This window comes from Myotis daubentonii, chromosome 1 (assembly GCF_963259705.1).
Source record: "Myotis daubentonii chromosome 1, mMyoDau2.1, whole genome shotgun sequence".
NCBI lineage: Eukaryota > Metazoa > Chordata > Mammalia > Chiroptera > Vespertilionidae > Myotis > Myotis daubentonii.
The window spans coordinates 56,811,367-56,835,000 of NC_081840.1; the positions used below are offsets into that span (position 1 = coordinate 56,811,367).

The following is a 23,634-nucleotide window of genomic DNA, read 5'->3' on the forward strand; positions in this document are numbered from 1 at the left end:
CCCCATCTAGTGATGGGAGCCTGACGGCGGGGGGAGGGACCAAGAGGTCTGCAGTTCCCACCTGTTCACCAGCCCCATCCCCGGCGCCAGTTGCCCTCTGTATGTGGGGTGACCCGGTGGGGCGGGGGTCTTGGCCTGGCACTGCCCACATCCCCCACCACCCACCCCGGTTCCCCATTCGCCATTGGCAGTGATCGGAGCCTGCCGGCCAAGGAAGGGGACCAAGAGGTGGTCAGTGCACCTCATAGTGACTGGTCGAGCGGTCATTCTGGTTGTTCTGCTGTTATGGTCGCTGGGCTTTTATTATATAGGATCATTAGTAATTCTGACCTGCCAGGTATTTATTTCAAAAGCTTATGTACCATGTGATACTGTAACAGAGGAAAAAGAATTGAATAACAGCAGATGGTAGATATTTATAAGGAGCTAAATTCTTCCCATTTATATATATCTAAAGATGTGAGGAAAAGCTTTTAATTTTGTAAAGCATACATCTGAATGCTACCTCTTTGTACTGAGTTTTTCATGGAAGAATGAGCTTTATGTTCAACTTTTAGTGTGTTATTATAACTGATATTATAAGTGTTACTATAACAAATGTTTTATTATAACTGATCAAAAAGTAGTAGGAAGAACAGTTTTGTCCATTTCACTAAATACTCAGTGTTCTTGCCTGGTTTTTATTCTAATGCTGTATATATATTTTGAAATATATATATTTATACTATATATATATTTAAAACATATGAAACCTATTTTATATGTATAAAGCATATAGTATATACAGCATTAGAACAATAACTGGTCAAGAACGCCTTAGAACTATATAATGGAATATACAGTATATATTCACCCCCAACACACACAAACACATGTATACATACACACGTAATGTAAAACAACATAGCCCGTCAGTTATTTTATTTACAGGGCTATGGTATTTGGAATCTCACCACGTTCATAGCAGCATGTTAAGGATTCTCAAGAGGAGGACTGACTGCCTGTGTCCCCCTGCCCACTGGAGTCTGGAGGGGTAGAGTTGTGATGGGCACATAAACACATGAATATGTCGTATGTGGGCCAAAGCTTGTGATTTGGTTCTTCATGTGGAACTATGTCATTTCCCCTTCAGAATACAATGACAGATGCCACAGTACTTTTGGAAGATGTACAAAAAATGAAAGATAAAGGCGAAATAGCGCAAGCATATATTGGTTTGAAAGAAACAAACAGGTAAGCTGACACTGTTTTTATTCCATTTTGGTTTAATCATATTGATCTTTGGTTTTTAGCCTCTTGTACAAAAAGTCAACATATTTATACATTGCTTTAGTAGACATCAACTAACCTTCAATGGGAATCCAGGGTTTTCAATATATTCAATAAAATCTCATTTATAACAAGGTAGCATTATTGATGAAAGGTGTCAGGGGAAATGTTCTTAACTTCACGGGGATATATATGTCTGTATCTTTAAGGTCTTAGCCTTGAGGAGAAAACCAGTTGCTCACTGTTGATTGTCTTGGGTAGTCCCTTTTCATTTCTCATTCAGGCTGGTTATTTGTGAGTGTTGTTAGGGGCAACTGCAGCTCCCAGTAATCTAAATTTAATGTGAAGGGAAATGATGGAGTATCTGAAATCTTATTAGTGGTAGCCATATAATTCTCTAAGGGTTCCATAATTTCTAGGGCAGAACCCTGCATTTGAGACCACATTTTTGTCATGTTCCCTAAGTTGTTCTAAGAAAATCCTAACTCTGGTTTTATTCCATTTACCGTAAATGTGAGTGAAATTGCAGATGGCACTTAGCTCAGTCACTCTACACTTAAGAACTTTAAGTGAGCTAGCTGAGAATGCAGAATTTGCACCATCACTAAATGACTGAACTTTCCTGAGGCTTTTTCTATAGCTGAGTTTATGTAACAAAATAAAGGCTCGTCTCTGGAATTGCCTCAGCCTCTTCTCACCCCCTTCCCAGTGGAGTTTAGTGCTATTTAACTCGGACCTAAAGAGGCTACATGCTTTAAAGAATATGGCCAGTGATGATCACAGAGAAAGGCAGTTCTGGAGATTCCATTATCAGTGTGCAGTCTGGGTCTCCTGGTGCATAGTACCACGATTGGCATATAGAAATACTTCACTAACTAAAGAATATCTTCTTTTATGGGCAAGTGTAGAAAATGTGGATAAGAGTATTTGGTTAAACTTGAATTTTAATTTATGAATGTAAAATATAAATAGCACATATCTTTTATCTAAGATTGTGTAAGTATAAAAATAGCTAGATTACGCTGTTATTTCATCCACTGAGCTATTCAGTTACCAGAGATGTATTGCATGCCTGTTTAATGCCAGGCCCTGTGCCACACACTGGGAATATTAGCAGTCAGCAAAGTAAATGCATTCCTTACTTTCATGGGATTTATGGGCTGTTGGGGAGACAGCTTAGAGAATTTGGACTTCACTCCAATGATAGTGGGAGCTGTTGAAAGATTTTAAGTAGGAAACTATAACAAGATTTGAATTTTAGGAAGCTAACCCTGGCATTTATGTTAGAGACTAGATTGTAGTGGAACAAGATTAAAAGCATAAAGACCAGTTAAGAGGCTAGGTAATGGTGACTTTGACTTAGTTGGTGGCATTTGGGATTGAGAGAAATGGGACACTTTGAAGATGTATAAGAAGATGAGGTCCGTAAAGCCTTGTGTTTTATTGGATGTGTCAGTGAGGAATAGGGGTCATGATGGGCGACTCTGAAGTGTCTGCTGTGGATACTTGGTTGGATGTGGTGATGCCATTTGTGATCCTGGTCTGGGGTGAAGGGAAGTATGGGATAGAGATGATTGGTAGATTTACAGATATTGAATTTAAAGAGCTAGGAAGACATCCAAGGAGAGAAATCCATTAGGCATTTGAAAATATAGATCTAACGCAGGAGAGAGATGTGGGCTGAAATATAAATGTTGATGTCATCAGCATATACTATTTATAATTGAGACCATGCGAATAGATCAACTCTTCAGGGAGAGATGGTAGGTGGAAAATAGAACATGCTCTGGAATTTGTTTTATGTAAATACCGTATCAACACAGAAGTCTTGAAGGACTGAGAACCTGGGCTCACGCTCGATAGCCCTGAGGCCACTGCTTTCCAGCTGCATAGCCTCCACAGGCATCTTACTTCCAAGCCTCACGTCTTTCTCTGCAATGTGGCAAAAGATGTGTATTGGGTGCCTGGGAGAGCTAAGTGAAATAATATATGCGGGAGTTATAGATGATACCTGACACTTAGCAAACACTCATGTATATTATTTTAATACCCTAGATAGAAGAAATCCTGTAATCAAGCATGCCATTATTATTTATTAATACCTATTCCTTAGTATACATACTTTTAATAAAATGTGTCACATCACTAATATAAAAACAGTGTCCCCAGGCCTTAGAATTAATTTTTAGACAAAGAAAAAAGTCTTTTAAAAGTTGTGTATAAAAGCTGAGAACTTTGAACATATTCTTAGTTATAAGTTACTCCTATGAGAGTTTTTTAAAACTAGGAAACCAGATTTTATTTTTAAGTCAAAACAGGATCCTACCCATAAAACTTAAAATTTCATTTTGAAATGGATTATGAAGATTGCTACACGAAGACAATAACTGCAGTTTTCATAGTATATGTGTGTGACTGTCGTGGTTAGTCTTGAATATAATAAGTGACATATAAGATTATTCTACTAGCTCAACAAAATGTTAAAAACAGAACCTCTTTTGAATCATTTCTTATTTTACAGGAAAAATCGCTGTAGATCCTTGATTCGTTTGTTTTACTTTCTACCCAATTAGATGTTACACATTTTTAAGAAAATTAACCAGAAATAATTTTTGTGATAATGTCTTAAGTTATCTGTAATTAACAAAAACAATATGAAATATCATGTGGTGCTGTTGACCATCATCATCTCATTCCCACCCTGTATCCTTTGTGTTTTGCATTGTTCCTTTTGCATGGAAGGTCGTCTGCTATGGATTACCATGAGTTGAATGAGGATGGAGAGCTGTGGCTGGTTTATGAAGGGTTAAAACAAGCCAACAGGTTATATTTGTCTCCTCAAAATGCAATGTTATTCATTTGTTGTTGTTCTTACTAACAGTGGCCTCCTGGCTTTAAATTTCGTATTTCTTGTACATTAATTGTCTTCCTAAGTAAATTTTAGTACAACTTAGAGCATTCAACCAAATACCTTCCTAAAAACCTTCTTTAGTAAGGGATGCTGTTAAAGCTGAAATAGATGATGAATAAGAGTTGCTGCCCGTAAGTGAAAGATGCTATCTAGATTGCCCTTCAGACACTAAAATTTGTGAATATTTCACTAGGAGTTGGAAAAAAACCCAAAACCTTTCAACTAGAGCTCAAACTACTGTGGGGAGAGATTAATACCTATTACTTAGTAGTTTCTTGTTTGGAATAATGATCAATCTAAAGGATATATATGCCAATGGACACATGGCTGCATTCCTACATATTGTTGCCATGCTGCTTATCGGCAGTATTAAGTGCCTGACTTGGCATTCTGTGTGGTTATTGTGAAGTTCCAATTTGTGAAACAGCAAATCAGGAGGGTTTCCAGCATTGTTACAGTTCAGAATAATTACCCAGACTCAACATGTTAAATATGTTTAGGGGGAAGCAAATAAAATTGAATCAGCAGCACCTTTCTAACACAGATACTCCTCTGCTCTAGTGATGTTTGTGTCCGAAAAATCTCATAAAAATACAATTTTAGTGATTAAGCTGGAAAAATACCTAATATTCTGTTTGTTCAAGGGGCTTCTGCTTATTCTGCTTTGTTTGTTCTAACCATAAACCATTGTCATTAACTTTGTGGTGTTATTGGCTCAAATCCTCTTGAAATTTTATACTCACTAAAATATTTTTAGTCTGCTGTTAACAGTTTGCTTGCAATGTCATCAATAAATCTTGCCCAGCAGTTGGTAACCAAGGGGATTAGAATAAAAGAACATCCTTTCTTTCTTCGTGTTAATTCATTACTAACTGTAACTTTGTTTTGTGTTTAGAAAGGGGGTGAATGTGGGGTGCATGGTAAAGGGGGGATGCTATTTCTCTCTGCTGTGCTCACTGCTGATGCCTGGGCATAGCTGAGTTGGGTGTTTGCTCAGAGAAGCAGCAGCCACTTTGTTGGTCCTGTTAATAATTTCTAAAACCATGTCTTGTTAGGATTCTTTTACTGATAGGGAAGTTTATGGGGAGAAAGACGATGACAGATTTAAAATATTTGTATATGAAATTTCAGAACTACCTGTCTGGATTTGGTAAATCTGTATATATTTCAGAGAAGCATTCAGCTGTTCCTTTCTTCACAGATAAGAGTAGAAGGTAAAAAGGGGACCCTGGTCACATCCTCTGCCTGAAATTAGTAATGCTGACATTCTTGAAGTCATACTTAATTAGATCAGTTGTTTGTAATCTTGGATCCATAATGCAGTTATTTTGTGGCAAAGGTATGGTCTTTGCCAACTTGAATGCTTGTTTATAGTCAGCCAGATTGAAGCTGTCTTTTAATGGATGATTTTATTCATCATTCCTGTGAACTCTTAAAACAGCTAAAACTCTCCTGCTTCTCAGGGCCTTTAATACTTTATATTCGTAGCAGGGCCCACAGTTCAGAAAGACACAAACGTGAGAGCACCGTGTCCAGTTCTGGTCTTGAGTTTCCTGACTTTAATCAAGTCAGAAGTTGCGCAGACACTGGAGCCCCCACTTTTCCTGCCCTTGCTAGTGAGCACAAAGCCTCGCCCCAGCAGGCAGGGCCGCTGGTGTCATCACCCTTCCCTACCCGTGTGGCTTCTCCACAGGCTCCTGGAATCCCAGCTCCAGTCGCAGAAGAGGAGCCATGAGAACGAGGCCGAAGCCCTCCGTGGGGAGATCCAGAACCTGAAGGAAGAGAACAACCGGCAGCAGCAGCTGCTGGCCCAGAACCTGCAGCTGCCCCCCGAGGCCCGCATTGAGGCCAGCCTGCAGCACGAGATCACCCGGCTGACCAACGAGAACTTGGTAAGGGCCTGGCTCTGCAGGGTGTCCCACACCATCACCCTCTCACTCAGCAGAGATGGAGTGAGGAAAATAGGACTCTGTTGGCAGAAATGGAAAAGGCATGTGCACAGATTGTGTCTCTCACAGGAGCTCTCTCAGATCCACTTGGAGGGTCTGGAAGGTATCAACCAGCTGCATGCTGGGCTCTTGAGATCCTCGAGAACTCACGTGGCCTCTTTTCCACTTCGCTGCAGAATCTTTGCCATTCTCTGCCCTTGGTTATATGGTTGTTGGTTATATGTTTGTTCAGCTGTGGTTCCCAAACAGCCACCGAGGCCACCCCAGCCTCCATCTGTAGCAGACAAGTGGGGGTTAGAGCTATGGTCTGCAAGGCAGTTGGCAGAACCAAAGGGGGACTTTTGGTTGACATTGGATGGAGCTCCCAGGTCATAGAGGAGAGAGAGCAGTATGCAAGTTTATACAATTTTTATTCTTTTAAACATAACGTGGGCAATGAAATGAGGTCTTTTTTCCCCCTTCCCAGATTCTGAACAGTGGCAGAAGTTTTTTTTCTTTTCTTTTTCTCTTTATTTCATAGAAAGTATTTTCTAGAATATTTCTTTCTCAGTCACAAAATAACTTATTACAGATTTATAGATTTTTAAAAATCTACTTAAATTTGATAATATATTTATTAAATGAAAGGCCATTGAAAAGTAATGATTTCATGTTTCTATATAAAATTTAGATTGTAGTGTCAGCCTGGTTTTGAGAACAGCTGTTTAAGGCTGGTAGTGTTTTGTCTTCTTTTCTTTAATTCAGGGTTTTAATGATCTATAATAAATAGTTTGGATTTTCTCTGAAGATTTAACAATCTGAATTATCCCTCCATTACTCCACTAGTGATCATTTTATGTTACAAATAGTTTTCTAGTGTCATTTATCCAACTGTCTTTTATATTAATCAGAAGCAAAACACACAGGTGTTCTTTTCAGAGCCCATCTGTCCCCTCGAGGACAGAGGACACATGTGGGAGGCTCCATTGTAGGAATGGAGGGAAGGCTGAGGGCAGTGTTTGGGCTCTTTATAAGGTGACTGAAACATCACTGATTTCTGGCGGGAAATCTTCCAGATCATGGACTGAAATGTCTTTTTATTACTTTCAAGTATATTGTTGCTTAAGTTTAACTAACAATGCTTAAATGCCTAAGAATTGATAAATATACTAAATAATATAATAACAATTGATCAGTGTATAAATTCTCTGCTTATAAATGATTGTCTTCAAATACGAGGTGAAACCGTGAAGTAAAGATGCTTCTGGGTGCAGATTCCCAGTTTTTTCATCAAGCTGATTAAGCATTTCCCTTGCGACCTTGTCTGTAGTATTCATTTTCTTGATAATTTTGCATAACTAATACAAATGTAAACTAAGCCCCCAAATTCTAAGCTGGTAGTCTAGTTAATGATTTTGTCTGAGGTTTAGGAAAATCCTTTGCAGCCCAGCCGCTTCTCCTGCCTCACTGGTAATTCAGGAGACTGGATTCAAACCTAAGTACAGGGAGCGATGCACTTTTTCAAAATCATTGTAGTTTCTCAATGTTAATTGTGCATTTCTTTAGGAAACACGTGAGCAGAATATTAAAACAGCTGGGAACCTAGGCTTAGGCCTTGGAACTGCTCCCCAAGTAACCCGCCTGCCCCCTACCCCCCCCCCCCCCGCCCCGGCACAAACAGAAGGTTTTCCGCTAGTGAACGTGCTTCCCAGGCCTCCCATGCCGTCTTTCAGGAAGGAAGGCACATAGCTTCTCGCTGGCCTTTTCCACCTTCAAAGAACAGCGCCCATATTGCCATTAATTCTATTTGCCTGCCCTACTCTTGCCACAACTGCTGGCAACAAAAAGTGCAGCAACTTGTGAGCAGGTCCAAGGAGTGAAATTACAGCAGCCTTACCCAGGGGCTCGACCACCACTTGCTTCCCCTGCTACCCGATGGCACCCTGGCTGTGGCCTGCTTCCCCTGAGCATGTGACAGCATATGTGTATGCATGTAGAGCTGGAATTCTCTGTGCCAGAAAGACCAGAGGGCAATGGCAGATGACAGATCAGAGCTCTTTCAGTAGATGCAGTTTCATTATTTATCTTAAAATATTTTAAAAATTGATTGTGCTGAGAGGTAGCGTTCCCCGCAACAACACTGAGAACAACAAATATCCATTATGCCTGTTTTTTCAGTATTTTGAGGAATTATATGCAGATGACCCTAAGAAGTATCAATCATATCGGATTTCACTTTACAAACGGATGATTGTATGTAAACTCACGAGTGCTTTATTGTTGCTTTCTGCACTACTTCTAGCTCTCTGCAACCAAGGGGCTGCCTGCTCCTCCCCAGGAAGTCTCTGCAAAAACTCTGATGAAACCTGTTTCTCCCCTACAGCTGTCTGTCAGCCAGTGGTGTCACCTCTACCAGTGTCCTGCGTCCATTGTCGTGTTTGGTTTGTTACTGACTCTAGGCTTGCAGTGTGATGGAAGTCAAAAGTCAAAAGCCCCTACCCAAGTTCAGCTGTCCTTAAAACTCTCCACAAAACATTTTGTGCATTCATCAAAATTTATTTTGCCTCTTCCCCCTTTAAAAGAAAACATTGCACTTGAATAGTGGTACGTTTTACGAGCATTTAATTGTTTTGCCCACGTGGAGTCTACTGGAAAGGACTCCCCAGTGAACCTGCTGTCCGTCACGCTGTAAAGGATTGTACTGCATCGTGTATTTTAACATTCAGCTTTTATTATAGCTGCATTTCCCATGCCTGCCAGTTTCAGCCAGGTGGTGGCTCCACCGATGAGCTTTTCTAGAGCTTTTATGTGAAACTAACAGTGCTGTTTCTATGATTTTGTGTCTGCTTTCCTTCTGTGCATTTTAGAAGACCTATTTTGATCATTCTGTTGTATTTCTCATTTTGACCTTTAGGATTTGATGGAACAACTTGAAAAACAAGATAAGACTGTCCGGAAACTGAAAAAACAACTGAAAGTATTTGCTAAAAAAATTGGTGAACTAGAAGGTATTTTAAACATGTTTTATAACAATTGCTGAATCTTGGTTTTGTAGTGCTATACTAGTGTCCTAATAGGTTTGCATGCAAATGTCGGGGATGATAAAAATTACTTTCAGCAAAACTAGTGTCTGTGTAGTGGATTACTTCCATTTTGAGTTGGGGGGAAATGTTCTTTCCATTGTAGTAAAAATTTACAAAGCAAGAGAATCCATTCAACAAATATCAGTGACTACTATGTCAGGCACTGTTCTAGGTTAAAAGCATGGATTCTACCCTAACTGGTTTGGCTCAGTGGTTAGAGCGTTAGCCTGCGGACTGAAGGGTCCCAGGGTCGATTCCAGTCAAGGGCATGTACCTTGGTTGCGGGCACATCCCCAGTAGGGCGTGTGCAGGTGGCAGCTGATCGATGTTTCTCTCTCATCGATGTTTCTAGCTCTCTATCCATCTCCCTTCCTCTCTGTAAAAAAATCAATAAAATATATATTTTTTTAAAAAGCATGGATTCTGGAGCTAGGCCTTTTAGATTCAAATCCTGGCCTTCTACTATTAGTCATCTGATATTGGGCAAGTTATTGAACCTCTCGATACCTCAGTTTTCCCACCTGTTAATGGGAATGATAATGGTGTACTTGACATGGTTTATAAAAATTAAATGAGTTAATATGTATTGCATTACTATAGTTCCTGACACATAGTAAATGCTATATATAACTTAGTTATTATTATTATTGTTAGTGTTAGGGATACTAAGATTAGTAACACAGAGTCTGTATCCTCAAAGAACTTACCATCTAATGCAGATAAAAAGAGAAGTAAGAAAAAAAATGAATTATGATTATAAAGAAATAAGATTTTTTTAAAACATCTCATGATTTATATATGATGAGGATGGGAAAATACCTAAGAATGAATCAAATATCCGTTATTACTATATACAAATGAATCTCATCTTGTAGATTTGTGTGTGTTTTCCTTCAGATTAGGGTATTTATTTAGGTATATAGCAGTGATCAGGGCTAAAGCCAAATTCTAACAACGCTCATTGTTCAAGAGATTTAGGGATCTTCTTTGGTACTGCCTTCAAATCTATGCAAACTATGATCATTTTGAAAAAAAAAAAAATGATACTGTGTTGTCTGACCACCTCTCTATCCTCTCAATGTCGCTCTGCTTCAAAGGGTTGCCGGGAACCAATTCCAGCATGTCATAATTTCAAGAGTTTCATCAAAAGGTTGATGAAACTTGGGGACTCAAGAGGGTTGAGTCACACATGTAGTCACCTGTTGGGAATGGCTAAAGGCATTTCCCCAAACCTGAATAGGATACTGACTGTGGCTGCCAGACAGCTAAAAGGCATCTTAATCTACATGTTATTGCCTCCTACTGGCCAAACACCTGAACAGCTGTAGGCTAATTCCCCCATTCTGACAATGTTTCTATATACCCTTTGAAGTGTATATCTCTGCCTTAGGACAAGTTGTGTTAATAAAAAGCATGGGGTCCTGGGGACAGAGACCTTAGACTTAAGATCTTGGATCTTAGCTCCTTTAGCTAAGCTCCTCTGACCCCCAAATGCGTTTCAAAATTATATCTCATTTCCAGACTCTTTATTAGTCTCTGGATTCCTATGTCATCTGTGCACAGCCCCTTCTCCAGATTCCTGAACCCTTCTTGATGCTGGGACAAGAACCCCGGCAAGGGTGAAGAGTCACTAGCACTGGGAATGGTCACAGTAATCTACCATGATTCACTCTGTGGTTTTCGTTCTCCAACATGCCAGGCATGTTGGTCTTTCTTTTTCTCTTGGTCAAGTTCTGCTCATCCTTTGAGAAGATCAGAGTCATGTGTCACATCCTCAAGAGCATGCTTTCCTGATCACCCAAACAGACCTTATGGCTCCCACTCTGTGTATCACAGCTTGACTCACTTTTATGGCTTTCACTTTGTATTCCCTTGGCTATACAAATGCTGAAAGATTTATTTAGAAATCAGATTACTTGGCTGTCGTATTTTATATATAATCCTTATAGCATTATTGATTCAGATCTACTGGAATAAAGTTTTGAATCTCCAAATTACACACATGAGCTAAAATGTCTATTGGCCCTAGCTAGTTTGGGTCAGTGGATAGAGCATCAGCCTGCAGACCAAAGGGTCCTGGGTTCAATTCCGGTCAAGGGCAAATAACCTCAGTTGCAGTCTCCTCCCTGGCCTGGGCCCTTGTCCAGGCATGTGCAGGAGCAACCAATTGATGTGTTTCACTCACATTGATTTTCCCTCTCTCTTTTTTTTTTTCTTTTTCTTTTTCTTTTTTTTTTTATTGCTTAAAGTATTACAAAGGGTATTACATATGTGTCCATTTTATCCCCCCGCCCTAGACAGTCCCCTAGCCTCCCCTATTCCCCAGTGTCTTATGTCCATTGGTTATGCTTATATGCATGCATACAAGTCCTTTAGTTGATCTCTTACCCCCCTACCTCCTGCCCCCCAACCCTCCCCGGCCTTCCCGCTGCAGTTTGACAATCTGTTTGAGGCAGCTCTGCCTCTGTATCTATTATTGTTCAAAAGTTTATAATGGTCTCTATTGTCCATGAATGAGTGAGATCATGTGGTATTTTTCCTTTATTGACTGGCTTATTTCACTTAGCATAATGCTCTCCAGTTGATTTTCTCTCTCTGTCTTTCCCTCTCTCTTCCACTGTCTCTAAAAATCAATGGAAAAATATCCTCGGGTAAGGATTAAAAAAATAAAATGTCTGTTGACAGAACTTTGAAAACCATTATTCACAGAACATTTCTGCATTTAACTCCGCATTAATTATATCATGAGATGATAATTAGATTGCAGTGTATTTGCTTGAAAGAAACTGATTTCAAGGGTAGCAATTTGTGAGATTATTTTTTTAAAACTCCTAATGGTTTCACTGTTATTTTAAGTTTTTACTAAGATTTCTTTGATATGTATCTTTTTAATTAAAGGGATAGATTAGGATATTTCGACATGCTAGCAAGTTGAAGCCATTTTCAATCAGAAATCTCTGGTCAGTTAAACTATCCTGCCAACTATGTTCTTAAACCTGTAAGTAGCACTTGAGGAGGCAATTCATAGATTAAACAAAAAGATCATTAGAATATCCTTAAGAAAAGGTGAAAAACTGATGCATGTCTAAAGTATAAAATGAAATCAGTTTATTTGATCTGGGCCCTTGTTGAGAGCAGTATTCCCCCACCTCCCAGAATTAGAGAATAAAGGTGACAGGCTCCTCCAACATTTTTTCTGTCCCCTACTCCCCATTATACAGAAAATACTGCCAACCTTGTATAGCGAAGCACCTTCTAATATATAGAAATCTTTATATATTTTTAAAAATGTATATTATAGTATACTTAAGTTCTTCTTATTTTATATATATATATATATTTTTTTTTTTATTGATTTTTTTACAGAGAGGAAGGGAGAGGGATAGAGAGTTAGAAACATCAATGAGCGAGAAACACCGATCAGCTGCCTCCTGCACACACCCTACTGGGGGATGTGCCTGCAACCAAGGTACATGCCCTTGACCGAAATTGAACCTGGGACCCTTCAGTCCACAGGCTGACACTCTATCCACTGAGCTAAACTGGTTAGGGCTAGTTCTTCTTATTTAAAATAGGCGGTTCTTGCCTTCTTCTATGAGTTACATTTAATTACGGAGACTTTTGTAGAAGCCAATGAAAACTTTTTAAAACATCAACATATATAATTTTAGCAGAAATTACATAGCTAAATGGAAAGTGTTTCAAAATTTCATCTGCATTGTGTTATATTTTAATCCAGGAGTGGGTGTTCATCTCAGTTTTCATGGAGTCAAGGAATTTAGACCGTAACAAATCCTAGAAATGGGTTAATCATATTATAGGAGGAAAAAAATTGAGGCCCAGAAACCATAACTGACTTCCAAAGACTCATCCAGTTAGTGGCCAAACTAGGACTAGAACCCAAGTCTTCTGAGAACCACTGACTTCTTTCCTTTGTGTCATATTTTCCAACGGAATCTCTCTATAGGAATTTATTTGACTGCCTCAATTAAATGGTGACCAAGCTCTTCCTGGTACCAAAGTGAGGAAAAATAAATTAAAATAAAATTCCAGCCCTAGCCAGTTTGGCTCAGTGGATAGAGCATTGGCTGGCAGACTGAAGGGTCCCTGGTTCGATTCTGGTCAAGGGCAGGTACCTAGGTTGCAGGCTCGATCCCTGGTCAGGGTGCGTGAGGATGTGTCTCTCTCACATCGATGTTTCTCTCTATATATCTCTCCCCCTCTCCCTTCCACTCTCTAAAAAACCAATGGAAAAATATCCTCGGGTGAGGATTAACAACATCAACAACAACAAATTCTAGTGCCCTTTCCTTTTCCAGGAAAAAAAGGTTCAAGAATGTTTTTCCTCTAGTATAAAGAATCTGTGAGATAGAAATAGGGATCACTTCAGGTCTTTCTAGAAGGAGGTCGGTATTAGATGGAGTATTGGATTGGATAATCCCCCAAGGTCTCTTTTGTCTTTGAAAACTGGGCTGGTGTCCTGGCTTCTCTCTTTCAGACTTCATGCTTTTCTGATGCTATATAAGGGTTGACGTTTTATTTTAATAGCAGATGATTTGCTAAGTGAATCAAGGTTATTTTGAGTTGACATCTATATATTTTTAAAGATTTTTTTTATTGATTGGTTTTAGAGAAAGGGGGGGAGAGAGAGAGAGAGAGAAAAAACAGACACATAGATTTGTTGTTTTATTTATTTATGCATTCATTGGTTGATTCTTATATGTGCCCTGATAGGGGATCGAACCCACAATCTTGGTGTATTAGGATGACATTCTAACCAACTGAGCTACCCAGCCAGGGCTGACATCTACACTTTATCTGTGAGGTTTTTAAAATTTATTTATTATTTATTTTTATTGATTTCAGAGAGGGAGAGAGAGATAGAAACATCAATGATGAGAGAAAATCATTGATCAGCTGCCTCCTGCACATCCCCTATTGGAGATCACACCTGCAACCCAGGCATGTGCCCTTGACTGGAATCGAACCTGGGACCCTTCAGTCCACAGGCCGACATTCTGTCCACTGAGCCAAGCTGGTTAAGGGTATCTGTGAGTTTTTATAAAAACTCAAATCTCTTGGGAAAATTCAAAGGCAGAGAGAAAAATTTTAATTAAAGTATGGCAAATTTTGTCTTTGACATTTTATACAGAACCAAAAATATCTTGGTTCTGCAAAAGGAAACTGAAGCTTTCTTTTAAAACATGTTTCATAAATTCTGAGGTGCACACTTTTTGACATTTTAACATCTCTGAAGTCAGGATGTGTCTTTCAACTGTTGATGGGTTATAGCTTAATTGCAGTGTTTTCCTCCTTAAGTGTTATATAAAATAATGGTATTTCATAGTTAATGGCACCATAGGTATGATGAAATAAGTAGGTATAAAGCATTCTCTTTACATCATATGGAGTCCAAATATGTACATTTATTGATGAACTTAATATGCTGAGTCTATTTCCTCCCAGTTTCCCCTCTTAGGGTTATTTCTTTGGCTGAAAGCAACTAGTAATCTAGTTAGTAGAGATTTTATTCTATGTATTGTACATGTAGCATGTATGTGAGCTGTGAAGACCTCTTTGTACAGATTTCAATATCCTGGCGCTATTATGTTTAAACTGACTCCAGAAATAATTTTGTAAAACTGAATAGTTTGAATCTTCTATCTCTGTGTGGAGGCACACATTTCACAGTTACCTTGGTTTCCAGACTGGCCACGCATATGAAGCACTAGGTGCCACAGCCCTGATTTGTCCAACCACAGTGCGGCCACTCTGATGGCCGGTGGCCGTCTTCAGCACTGCTAGTCTTGGTGCTGCAGCAGGAGATCAGACAGCTGTTGGTATTCTCTCCCATAGCCTCTTCCTGTGGAACTGGCTTCCCAGACCCAACACAGAATTGCCCCAGAGTGACAGGAGAGCACGCTGACACCTTGTGCAGTCAGCAGCACTGACCTTTCTGATGCCTCTGACCTGCATCTTGTTCGCAGGTCTCTGAACTCAGATTAATCTTCACCTGAACAGGTTTCTTTTTTTTTCTTTTTTTATTTAAAAAAAAATCTTTATTGTTCAGATTATTACATTTGTTCCTTCCCCCCCCCCCCATAACTCCCCTCCTCCCAGTTCCCGCCCCACCCTCCGCCCTCACTCCCCACCCACTGTCCTCATCCATAGGTGCACGATTTTTGTCCAGTCTCTTCCCACATTTCCCACACCCCTTTCCCCCTCAAGAATAGTCAGTCCATTCCCTTTCTATGTCCCTGATTCTATTATAATCACCAGTTCATTCTGTTCATCAGATTATTTATTCACTTGATTCTTAGATTCACTTGTTCATAGATGCATATTTGTTGTTCATAATTTGTATCTTTACCTTTTTCTTCCTCTTCCTCTTCTTAAAGGATACCTTTCAGCATTTCATATAATCCTGCTTTGGTGGTGATGAACTCCTTTAGCTTTTCCTTATCTGTGAAGCTCTTTATCTGACCTTCAATTCTGAATGATAGCTTTGCTGGATAAAGTAATCTTGGTTGTAGGTTCTTGCTATTCATCACTTTGAATATTTCTTGCCACTCCCTTCTGGCCTGCAAAGTTTCTGTTGAGAAATCAGCTGACAGTCGTATGGGTATTCCCTTGTAGGTAACTGACTTTCTTTCTCTTGCTGTTTTTAAGATTCTCTCTTTATCTTTTGCTCTTGGCATTTTAATTATGATGTGTCTTGGTGTGGTCCTCTTTGGATTCCTTTTGTTTGGGGTTCTCCGCGCTTCTTGGACCTGTAAGTCCATTTCTTTCACCAGGTGGGGGAAGTTTTCTGTCATTATTTCTTCAAATAGGTTTTCAATATCTTGCTCTCTCTCATCTTCTGGCACCCCTATAATTCTGATGTTGGTACGCTTGAAGCTGTCCCAGAGGCTCCTTACACTATCCTCGCATTTTTGGATTCCTTTTTCAATTTGCTTTTCCAGTTGGATGTTTTTTGCTTCCTCGCATTTCAAATCATTGACTTGATTCTTGCGCTCCTCTGGTCTGCTGTCGGGCGTCTGTGTAATATTCGTTATTTCAGTCCGTGTGTGCTTAATTTCTAGTTGGTTCCCCAATATAAGATCGAGGGTCTTATTAGTTTTCGTGTAGATCTCATTAAGTTTATCGGCAGCTTCTAAACAGTTCTTGAGAGACCTTAAAAGTGTGGTTCTGAACTCTATTTCTTCCATTGACAATTTTGTCCTGTTTCTTTGTCTCCGCATTTTGTTATGCTTCCTTGGTGTACCCCCTAGTGGTCTTTGTTCGCAGTCTTATAGATAAATCTTGATTGTTGTAGCTAATTCCAGGGAGGGTTTGACCTCCAGGCCAAGTGGCTATGAGAATCAGCTGTGTCAGCAGTGAGAGAACTTCTGTCCTCTAGGGAGGTGCTAATCTAGCCTTTGCCTGAGGCTATCCCGCAAATGCCTCTGTGCAGGGCTTGGGCGGGGCGGGTCGCACAGGATCAACAGGGTGGGCCGGAGAGAGCAGTTATGGCGGCTCTCAGTCCTGTCCCCAGGGGCTCTGCCTCTCTGAGTCCCAGCACCCGCTGCAAAGCTGGGAGAGAAAGCTGCACTCGCTCTGACCGAAGCCAGACAGTCCCGCTTCTCCCGTTTGAGTCTGGGTCCCTAAAGACTCGCCCGGATCTGGTGCTCAGAGTCTGCGACTCCCTTCCGATTGAAAACAACAACCGCGCCCTCCGCCGCCAGCCCGCTCCGCGCACTCCGCACCTCAGAATTTGACTTCAGCACTGCGCCTCCTCTGAGTGTCCGTGTGCGTTTCTCTTTCCTCCTAGTTGTAGGACTTCCACTCAGCCAGCGTTCCTGTGGTTCTGGGTGATGTCCCTTCCGTTTTTTGGTTTCACTTTTGAAGTAGTTGTTCAAAGCAGCAAACTCCGGCGTTAACCTATGCCGCCATCTTGGTTCTCCACCTGAACAGGTTTCTTAACTGCCCCCTTCCTATAGGTTACACAGCCTGATCACTAGCATGTGTCTGCACAAACACCACAGAACTCAAACGCCTGTGCTCCCATACCTTCTCTTGCATTTCCCATTTAATCTTAATTCTGAGGTGATATTGGGAGACTTTTTGAATCCTTAGCATTATTCTTCTCCAGCACCTGCTGACAGTAGTGACCACTTTTAACCTCTGAACAGGTTAGCTGTGCTTTAGTGGTTGCAACTTCATGGTTAGTCCTTTACTAGAAACAGATAAGCAAAAACTGGGTACATTCAATAGAGGTGGTTTTATCTGCTTGTTATTTCTTTAGGAATAAGGGATGGTGGGAGCAAGTTAGGTCTTTGTCTTGGGAAGCCTCTGTGAAAAAAAAACATTTCACATCAACCAGTATGAAGACACACTATCTTACCAGCGCTCATGTGGTTCGAACTGATTGCAATGATACATTTAAAGTCAGTTTTTCATAGAGCTGAAAGTGAGGGAAATCTACAGTTTTTCTTCCCTTTTGTAGAATATTATGTTTTTCCTTCTGTCCTTCTGTGATTTAAAGTCTAAATATATTCAACTATTTATGATTAATAACAATTCATTAACCAAGAAGTTAAAACACTAACTTTGGGAACATTTAACCATATTACAGAGTAATTTATTATCCCCCCCACCCCCCCAAAAAAATGCTTTTGAATCACGTAAGGTTCTCTGACGTTAATAGTAACCCAGCACTGTTGGCTGTCAGTGACATCCCCATACAGTTTTGCCATTTACAGCCAATTTTAGCAGAAAAGGTAATTAAAGTAGGGACAATTAAAAAAATTAAATATATTTGCTTGGAAAAAAAATAACATAAAAAGGGGACAATTAAGTGGCAAAATGGCACTTTTTTTGTTGTTATAGAATTCATCATTTAAAATTACAGGAACATGGAACCTTCTCATCTTTTCTCCCTAGAAAACCTTTTTTTCTCCTTTTTGTTTCTCATGAAGTGGGCCAGATGGAGAACATATCCCCAGGACAGATCATTGATGAACCCATCCGTCCAGTCAACATTCCCAGGAAAGAAAAGGATTTCCAAGGAATGCTGGAATACAAGAAAGAGGATGAGCAAAAGCTTGTTAAGAACCTGATTCTGGGCAAGTGTTTTCTTTTCTTCTATTCTCTCAGTTCTGCACGCTAGGAAGTCCAAGATCAAGGTGCCAGTTAGTTTGGTTCCTGGTGAGGTCTCTCTGGCTGGCTTGCCAACAGCCCTCTTCTGGCCGTGTCCTCACAGAAACAAAAGAGAAAATGGAGCGGGTGGGGGGTGGGATGGAGGGAGGAGGGAGAGAGAAAGAAAGAGAGATCTCGAGCACGCAAGTACTTTGTGCCTGGGGTAAAAGGTCTTTCTGGTATACGTGTCAGTGGTGGGAAAGACTAGTCACTGGTTTTTGAAATATTCAACACCAGTTTCTTTAGTCCTCATTACATACTGCGCATTTGGTGCTGCAGGAGCATCCTGGCCACCATGCATTGTCAGTCAAACAGCAGGGACACTTGCCTAGGAAGCAGGTCCATCCATACAGATCCCTGGAGGCCAGGCCTTCTCAGCTCTGGTTAGACTAACCTGGAAGCTTTTGAAAAGTATTGTTGAATGGTCCCCACCACAGACTGATCACATTACAGTCTAGAGCAGTGGTTCTCAACCTTCTGGCCCTTTAAATACAGTTCCTCATGTTGTGACCCAACCATAAAATTATTTTCGTTGCTACTTCATAACTGTAATGTTGCTACTGTTATGAATTGTAATGTAAATATCTGATATGCAGGATGGTCTTAGGCGACCCCTGTGAAAGGGTCGTTTGACTGCCAAAGGGGTCGCGACCCACAGGTTGAGAACCACTGATCTAGAGGGAAGAGACTGGCCATGTCTAATGTTTTTTAAAAATCTTTCAAAGAATTGACCAACACTGCTCTAGGACATTTGCATTTCTGAATTTCTATTTTCCTTGCTTCCCTAGAAAGTGTATGACAGTTCAATAATAGAGGAAAAATACACACACAAAAGTATTAAGGAAAATATTTTAGCAATGGAAGGAGAGGGCCAAATGAAATGGGTATGGAAGAAGCATTTCAGAGCAGCCTTGGAGATTGCTCTCAGGAATACTTTTTAGGGGAGGGTGGGAAATGGTTAGGGAGTGTGCACAGTTCTGAACTGAATGCTGAACACCTCTCAGCCTTTGTATAGCATTCCTCCCCCAGGTGCCAGGTGACAGCAGTGTGATTGGCAGTTACACCTGATTTAAAGTTCCTAAGTTTCCTGGCATTAAACTTAGTACTATATTTAGGTGCAGAGGTGCTAAAGGTTCAACTTGATTTTCATTTAGCAAAAATGTTAAGGAGCCACTGATTTTTAAACATAGAGTTTAAGTAAAGATTCATCAGTTCAATAAACATTTAGTATGCTCTTACCAAGTGCCAAGCATTTTCTGTGCTGGGTAACAGAGAGAGTAGAGTCCCTATTCTCATATAACTTATATTCCAGTGCGAGAGAAGATAGAGGAAAAAGCCCTAGCGGGGTAGCTCAGTTGGTTAAACATCGTCCCGATATGCCAAGGTTGTGGGTTCCATCTCCAGTCAGGGTACATACAAGAATCAACCAGTGAATACATAAAAGTGGAGCAATACAAATTGATGTTTCTCTCTCTCTCTCTCTCTCTTTCTCTCTTTGTCTCTGTCTCTGTCTCACTCCTCTCTCTCCTTTCCTCTCTCTCTAAAATCAATTAATAACTAAAAAATAAAATAGAAAAAATAAACAAATATATAATGGGGTAAAAAGGTTGAAGAGTGAAGGCAAATGTACTAATTTATATAAAATTAGACGCCCGGTGCACGAAATTTGTCCACAGCAGGGGGCGGGCTGGTCCCCTTAGCCCAGCCTGCACCCTCTCCAATCTGGGACCCCTTGGGGGATGTCCGACTGCTGGTTTAGGCCCTGGGATCGGGCCTAAACCGGCAGTCGGACATCCCTCTCATAATCCTGGACCCCTGGCTCCTAACCGCTCACCTGCCTGCCTGCCTGGTTGCCCCTAACTGCCCCTCGTTGCCGGCCTGATAGCCCCCAACTGACCCCATGACATCCTGGTCACCCCTAAGGGCTCCACTGCTGGCCTGGTCGCCCCCAACTGCCCCCTCTGCTGGCCTGGTTGCCCCACACAGCCTGCTGTTCAGTTGTTTGGTTGTCCCTCACTGCCCATCCCCTGCCGGCCTGGTTGTCCCATGCAGCCTGCTGTTCAGTTGTTTGATCATCCCTCACTGCCCCCCACTGCTGGCCTGGTCACCCCTAACAGCCCCTCTGCTGGCCTGGTTGCCCCCAACTGCCCTCCCCACACTGGCCTGGCCGGCCCCAACTGCCCCCCCGCCACTCCCCCCCACCCCCCCGGGGCATGGTCGCCCCTAACGGGCCCCCTGCTGGCCTGGTTACCCCTAACAGCCCCCCTGCTGATCTGGTCACCCCCAACTGCCCTCCCCATGCCAGCCTGGTCATCCCTCACTGCCCCCCCTGCTGGTTTGGTTGCCCCATGCAGCCTGCTGTTCAGTCATTCTGTCGTCCCTTACAGCCCCCCCTTGCTGGCCTGGTAGCCCCACACAGCCTGCTGTTCATTCCTTTGGTTGTCCCTCACTGCCCCCCCCCTGCTGGCCTGGTCGCCCCTCACTGCCCCCTCTGCTGGCCTGATAGCCCCCAATTGCCCCCCCTGCCAGCCTGGTCACCCCTAACAGCCCCCCTGCTGGCCTGGTTGCCCCACACAGCCTGCTGTTCTGTCATTTGGTCGTCCCTCACTGCCCCCCCTACCGACCTGGTTGCCCCATGCAGCCTGCTATTTAGTCATTTGATCGTCCCTCACTGCCCCCCGCCCCCGCCGGCCTGGTCGCCCCACGCAGCCTGCTGTTTTGTAGTCCATCCAGTTGTTTTGGTAGTGATGGCCCCTGGCTTTTTATAAATTAGGATTGTTGGGAAAGGCCTCTTTGACCAGGTGATCTTTGGGCAGAGACTGAGGAAGTAAGGAAGCACTTCATGCTGATGATATCTGAGGAAGAACATTCCAGGCAGAAAATAGTTGGCACATAGGCCCTGGGGTGGGGCACGCCTGGCACGTTCACCCAATCACAAGGAGACCCATTTTACTGGAGCACAGTGATCTGGGGCAGGGGATCAGACCTGATCACACAGACCATGCTGAGTGAATGAATGAGGTGAGAAGCTACTTGGAAGATTTTCATAAGAAGAATGACATCTGACTGACATTTTCCTATAGAATTACTCTGGTTGTTGGATGAAAATGTACCACTGGGGAGTGAGGGATGGATCAGAGACCATAATCCAAGAGGAGATGGTGGGGACCTAGACCAGGGCAGCTGGTAGCTGGATTCTGGATGTGTTTTGTAGGTAAAGCCAACAGAATTTATTGATGGATTAGGTGTGTGGTGTGAGAAAAAGGAAGACATCAAAGGTGATGACAGGTTTATAACCTGAGAACCTAGAAGGCTGGAGCTGCCATTTACTGAGAGCGGGACAACTCCTGGGAGAGCAGGTACCATAGGAATGGAGTTTGGTTTGGATGGGCTCAGCCTGACATGTCTGAGCTGAGATGCCAAGAAGGCATTTGATCCAAGAAACTAGAATTCAAGGGAAAGGTCAGGGCAGAAGATAGAGATTTGGGAGTTGTCTTGGCAAAGACAACTAAAATTCACCATGTTCCCACCCTCAAGAACTTCTCTTACTGAGCTATTAAAATATGCTTTTTATGTGACCTATTTACCCTGAATGATTGGACTCTCACAGGAGAACTGGGCTTTCATTGTCTCTCAAAGCACGTCTCATGAAGACTGTCGGTGTTAGGTAAGATTGTTTTTTCTCTCTTCTCTTCTCAGAACTGAAGCCACGTGGTGTAGCCGTCAACCTGATCCCAGGGTTACCAGCGTATATCCTGTTCATGTGTGTCCGACATGCCGACTACCTGAATGATGACCAGAAAGTAAGGTCGCTGCTAACATCCACAATTAACAGCATCAAAAAAGTATTAAAGGTCAGTCATGTTTAACAAAATTCTCATAATGAGTATTAATAACAGAACCTGCATGTAGGGACTTTTTCTCCCTCAGCCTTGAGGAAGATGTGAACGAACACTTTGCAGTTTTCACTGCTACCTTCCACTGTGAACATGTACCACAGCAGGAAACGTTTTTTCTTACAGATTGTCTATGTGCTTCTTCAAAACAGGGCTTAGGATAAACAATAATCAAAACTAATTTGATTTAATTGCATTTAATTGTGGAGAAAATTGTTTCTTCACAGACAGAAATAGTCTGCTTTAAGGTCTTAGAAGTAAATGTAAAATATTTAATGGAGTCCATCATATACAGGGAATATGATGCTATAGTTAAAATAGGTATTAAATAAGGTCAATAATACAAGGCTCATTTATATAAAAATATATTTGATGAAATAAAGTTTTTCTTTGAACTTTTCTTCCCATTTTTCTCCAAATCACCCGTAATTTTCCTTGTTACCTGTGCCTGATTCCATGTGAGAAGCAACACACAGATACTAATCAGAAAGGGAAGGCTTGAAAAAGACAGAAAAATTATGTACTAGAGCAGGAAGTCCTACGTAATGACTCAGTAATCACTGAGTCACGTTGCATAATCCTCCTCCTGACTCTAGAAAAACAATGAATGTTATTCTTAGTTTTAACTCTGGTGTTTCTGTGAGGAGCTAAGAGAATGTGTTCTAAATACTTTGCTTTCTGATTATCTGACTTAAGGAGAATTTTTAGGATGGAGATAAGTGGATAGTTAACATGCCCAGTGGGCACTCAAATCTAAGATGTCTTTCATGAAATACTTTTTTTATTGTGGTAAAATATACATAACAAAAAATTATAGCATTTAACCATTTTTTTTTTATCCTCACCCAAGGATATGTGGAGTTTTGTTGTTTATTTGTTTGTTGTTATTGATTTCACAGAAAGAGAGCAAGAAACATGGATGTGAGAAAGAGACCTCGATTGGTTGCCTCCCATATGCACCCCGACCGGGGATCCAACCCAAAACCTGTGTATGTGCCCTGACCAGGAATCAAATCCTCGGCCTTTTGGTGCATGGGATAATACTCCAACCAGCTGAGCCACCCGGCCAGGGCTTAGCCATTTTTCAGTGACCAGCTCTGTGCATTAAGTGCATTCATCTTGTTGTGCAGCCATCACCACCATCTCCAGAGCCTTTCATCTTCCCCTTCTGAAACACTGCACTCAGGAAACACACCCCTCTCCCCAGCGCCTGGTCATGACCTTTTGACAGATGCTAGTTCTCAGTCCCTATTGCTAAGATGTTCTGTGTAGTTATATTCTACAGTAGTTACTGAAGTGTGGAATTTCTGAAGATTTACTATTTAAAAATTGATGAGCATCTTCTGAATATAATTCATTTCATTTTTGGT

General features: G+C 41.4%; 1 protein-coding gene across 7 annotated transcripts in view; it reads left to right on the top strand.

The window, feature by feature from the left end:
- MYO5A (myosin VA) overlaps positions 1 to 23,634 on the top strand; it is a 209,533-nt gene that overhangs the window by 170,690 nt on the left and 15,209 nt on the right. For 4 of the 7 annotated variants that reach the window (XM_059700947.1, XM_059700921.1, XM_059700968.1 and 1 more), the window contains 7 exons: positions 1,133 to 1,233; positions 4,012 to 4,092; positions 5,874 to 6,072; positions 8,287 to 8,361; positions 9,023 to 9,116; positions 18,149 to 18,295; positions 22,068 to 22,222. In XM_059700947.1, the coding sequence (XP_059556930.1) occupies positions 1,133 to 1,233; positions 4,012 to 4,092; positions 5,874 to 6,072; positions 8,287 to 8,361; positions 9,023 to 9,116; positions 18,149 to 18,295; positions 22,068 to 22,222 (852 nt within the window). The remainder of the gene's footprint in view (positions 1 to 1,132; positions 1,234 to 4,011; positions 4,093 to 5,873; positions 6,073 to 8,286; positions 8,362 to 9,022; positions 9,117 to 18,148; positions 18,296 to 22,067; positions 22,223 to 23,634) is intronic. The other 3 variants (XM_059700937.1, XM_059700931.1, XM_059700958.1) reach the window with 3 other exon arrangements.